The sequence below is a fragment of the Silene latifolia genome, chromosome 8, assembly GCF_048544455.1.
Source record: "Silene latifolia isolate original U9 population chromosome 8, ASM4854445v1, whole genome shotgun sequence".
In the NCBI taxonomy this organism is placed as follows: domain Eukaryota; kingdom Viridiplantae; phylum Streptophyta; class Magnoliopsida; order Caryophyllales; family Caryophyllaceae; genus Silene; species Silene latifolia.
Window position 1 is genome coordinate 71,095,188 of NC_133533.1, and position 4,057 is coordinate 71,099,244.

The 4,057-nt window shown below is 47.8% G+C and overlaps 1 protein-coding gene across 1 annotated transcript; it reads right to left on the reverse strand.

The window, feature by feature from the left end:
* Positions 1-1,433: 1,433 nt before the first annotated feature.
* Positions 1,434-2,432, reverse strand: LOC141595344 (uncharacterized). The gene is made up of 2 exons (XM_074415307.1): positions 2,397-2,432; positions 1,434-2,276 (listed from the first exon to the last, which is right to left on the reverse strand). Exons 1-2 carry the CDS (start codon positions 2,430-2,432, stop codon positions 1,434-1,436), a joined length of 879 nt encoding a protein of 292 aa, XP_074271408.1.
* Between the last annotated feature and the right edge of the window lie 1,625 nt (positions 2,433-4,057).

Consider the following 4,057-nt stretch of genomic DNA (forward strand, 5'->3'; position numbering starts at 1 on the left):
GCTGCTCCTTGTATCGGATCTATCAAGGTAAATCTTCCTTCACCGTCTGTTCATTTGGAGTCTTTGGATTCTTTGCTTTAGGAGATCAATTTGTGCCCAGAGCTCTCTGTCTCTCCTTCTTACCTCGGCATCTGCTCTCCTTTGGTCTTCTCTCATGTTTTCCATAGCTTTCTGAAGATTTTCCACGCCGGCGAGCAGAATCTGCGTGGGACTGGGCGGCGGAGTGACGCCTGAGCTTGATGTTCCTTTGTACGATCAGTCAGGCCGAGACAACGGGGTCTGGGAGGTAGAGAGGCTTTTGTTGTCGGTATGATTCTTGGGGTGTGTCCGGGAGCCTGCGTGGCCACTGTCGATGTTGGACTTTGGGTAGACAATGGTGGTGGCGATGGCTGCCTGCTCCCTTACATGGCTTCAGATGCTTGCTTTTCCATTGTATATCTAGAATATCAACGATTGACGACCACAATGCCCCACAGTGGGCGCCAAACTGTTTAGGTCTTTTTTACCTAAGTCGATTTAGGGTCAATGTAGTCTATATTCGTTGGTCGATTGTATGATGATTTGTATGTCAATAAGTAAGCGGAAAATAGAGTACGTAATGTAAATTGACACGTAAGATTTTGGTGACGCGGAAAACCCAATGTGGGAATAACCGCGGGAGGGACGGTACCCTGCCAAGTATTGCACTATATGAATAGGAGGATGATTACAATGATAACGTTTATGCTAATCTTGCTGGCGTTAGGTATCAGGCCTGCAAGATCTCGGACGGTGTATATTTGTGTGTGATATGCCGTGATGTGGTTGTCTTGAATATAATCTTGAATGAATATATGGATGAGTGAATCCCTTTCTTGACTATTTATAGGGTAAGAACCCTAGATATGTCCTACCTCGAATATGAAAAGGGAATATTATTTCCATAAAGACTTCTTTCCAAACCCGAACTCTTTTACCAATTCTCCCCAATCTTCCTAAATTCTCCCTAACTTCTCCCTGACTTCTCCCTAACACTCCTTTCCTTAACGCGGGCACCTTCCACGGTGGGCTCTTGGTCCTTCTTAAGCCCATCTCCCTTTTGCAGACCGCGGGCTCCCTTCCTCCTCATCTCTTCTTTATAATCTTTATTTCACCAAGTGGGCTTTCTTTATTACGCTATTTTTAGCCCAAACAATGGTTATCTCACCCACTGAATGTGCAGACTCACCACTGAACCTCACCAGGGGCACATATTTCTTTACTAGGTTTTCTTTATCGAAACCCATGGTTTTGAGGGTTTCGAGCATGATAAGGTTCACAGAACTCCTGTATCCACTAATGCTTTTCGTACGGTGCAATTGCCAATGGATAACGTTATAGTTAGGGCATCGTCGTGTTGCTCTGCACCGCTTTCCATGTCAGTCTCGTCGAAAGTTCGGGGATAAATTGCTCGCTTACTCGTATGAAGTTTCTGGATGATCCCCTTTACTTCCGGTGGCTTTCCTTTTGGCAACGGAATATGTCAAACCTGATAGCTCAGATCCGCCTGTTATCACGTTAATAATTTTCGTGCATATTGGTGGAGCAGAAGGAAGCAACTGATTTGCTGCTTCTCTCCTATCCTGCTTGCCCCCACGTGATAACAGGTGGTCCAAGTTTCCTTTGCGTACCTGGAACTTCACCTCCCTCCGCAACCTGTAGCAATCTTCTGTCCTGTGACCTATATCCTGGTGCCATTCACACCTCTTGCTGCTGTCTCTGTCGTCGTTTGGTCGATCCTGAGTGGGAGGCTTTGGCCTCCTCACCTGATCACCCTGGCTTCTGAGTGCTTTCAACAATCCTTCCATTCCCGTGTTGAATCCGTACTCCGATAGCTTAGGAGGATGCGGAGAGTCGTCAATTTGCTGAGTTTTTTCTGCTATTCTGCTAATATTAGGTCTGCTGTACGGCTTAACTCGTTCATCTTTCTTTTCTGTTGCGTATTTCCTGCTTGACTTGTCGAAACTTGTTATTCCCTTTCGAGCCTGTATGTCTTCTTCTAACCTTAATGCCGTTGTAGCTCTCTGTTGGACTTCTTCGAATCTCTCACAAGGATACATCGTTAATTCTTTGTAGAGGTTTGATTCCTTGTCCAGGCCCTGCCTGAAGGCGTTGATGGCAGTGGACATATCACATCCTCGTATGGAGACTTTTTCTGCATTGAACCTGGTGACGTAATCTTTGATTAATTCACCTATCTCCTGAACGATCCTGTATAGATCACTTGGCTGCTTAGGTGTTCTCCGGCTGCTAGAGAACTGCTGATTGAACGCGTTGACCAAATCGGCGAATGAAGATATGGTCCCATTAGGTAAGCCGACGAACCATTGTAATGCTGCTCCGGTTAGGGTCGAACCAAATCCTTTACACATACATGCCTCTTTTGAGCTTCCTGTGGCAGTAGTAACCATCATTTTCTACTTGAATTGGCTAATCTGATCGCAGGGGTCTGTGGTTCCATCAAAGAGGGTCATCATCGGGACGCTAAATCCTTTTGGTAAGGCCACCGTAGCTATATCGTCAGCAAACGGTGAGTCATCATAGCTTTCTGGTGCAGCCATCTCCATAGGCAGAGGCATTCCTGGGACCCTCCGGAGGAGGCTCTGTAGCTCCTGGTACTGCTGTTCTAGGTATGTCTCTTTCCCGGTGAGTCGCAGATGCTCCTGTGACTGATGTCCTATTCCTCGTCCGAAGTTTTCTTTGTTCTGGATCCGGCCGGTGGGTGCATACCTTTCTGTTCTTTGCCGGGCGCTTTCCCAGGTATATTCCACTTGATTTGTAACTGGAGTCCTAATCATTGGGACCGCAGTTGCAGCCCTGTTCCTCTGGCGTCCCTCTGCATCCGAAGCGAGTGCAAGCTCTTGGCGCGCTGGCTCCTCGTCCGGTGTCAATGCCCCCAGTCCAGTTGGGACCAGGCCTCCTCTTGGCTGCGGTGTTGCATCCATATCTAGCCTAAGCGCCACTTCGCGCGGCAATACTTGTGTCTGCCTCCGATCTCCACTTCCTCCTGGTGGCCCTCCGGATCTGTCTTCTTGCATCCAAGGGACCGAACTGGCGGCATGGCTTCTCAACTCGTTGATCTGTGCTCGGAGGAGATTGTTGTCCACTTCCATCTGGGTCCTCATGCTTCTATTCTTGTTTTGCATTGTCCGGATTGTCCTTGCCAATGTGTCCAATCCGCTTATCATGATGCTGGTGGGACTCGGAGGAGCCTGAACCTGTGGCCTAGATTGTGCTCCTTTTCCAAACTATGTGACTCCTTACCGTCCCTGAACGACTCCTGGATCCCTAGTCTGGACCCTCCCCGAAGATGGGCTTCTTCTTTGCTGGGAACTTTGACTGCTTTGATCTTTGGTATCCGAGCGGCGGTGGTGGTCTAGGTAGAAGTTGTACGTCTTTGCCGCCGCCGCCGAGGGAGATGGTATACGTGCCATTTCGAGGGGGTGATACGTATTCTTTGGGCACATTTGGTGCTGCCTGGGTTGGTTTCCTTGTGTCCGGACATCTTTTGATTGCTAAGTAGACTGGCTAACGAAGACGACCACTATGCCCCACGGTGGGCGTCAAACTGTTTTGGTAAATTTCTACCAATTTAGGGTTAAAGTAGTCTTAGCGTTAGGTCTGAATTATGATTCGTTTGATCGTTGTATGTTAACCTGTATGTGCAACGTAAATAAAGAACACAAGTGATTTTGGTGACGCGGAAAACCCAATGTGGGAAACAACCGCGGGGGGAGACAGAATCCCCCCAATATTTTTACTATAATTCGGGAGGAAATACAGTTCGTATGTTTGCTTATGAATGTTAGGGTCTAGCTCTCGTATTTTCTGATGATCCTTCTTCTTTGCATTGAGGCTCCTTATATAGGGGAGTTCGATGAGCTAGGGTTTCTTGCTTTCCCTCCAAGTTATTCCTAATTTGACACCGGGTAGGACTTTCTTTCTTTGGATTCGGCAAGATATTGGGCTCTCACATGCTTCCTCCGTGCGGATCAAAGCCCACATCCTGCGCTGCTTGCTGATGCTGCCACCCTGACTC

Bases quoted from the DNA above. Each gene is read 5' to 3' on its own strand.
- LOC141595344 (XM_074415307.1), bottom strand. From the start codon at position 2,432: ATGATGGTTACTACTGCCACAGGAAGCTCAAAAGAG. The intron at 2,277-2,396 runs GCATGTATGTGT...TTCAATCAGCAG, and splicing joins CCACAGGAAGCTCAAAAGAG to TTCTCTAGCAGCCGGAGAAC.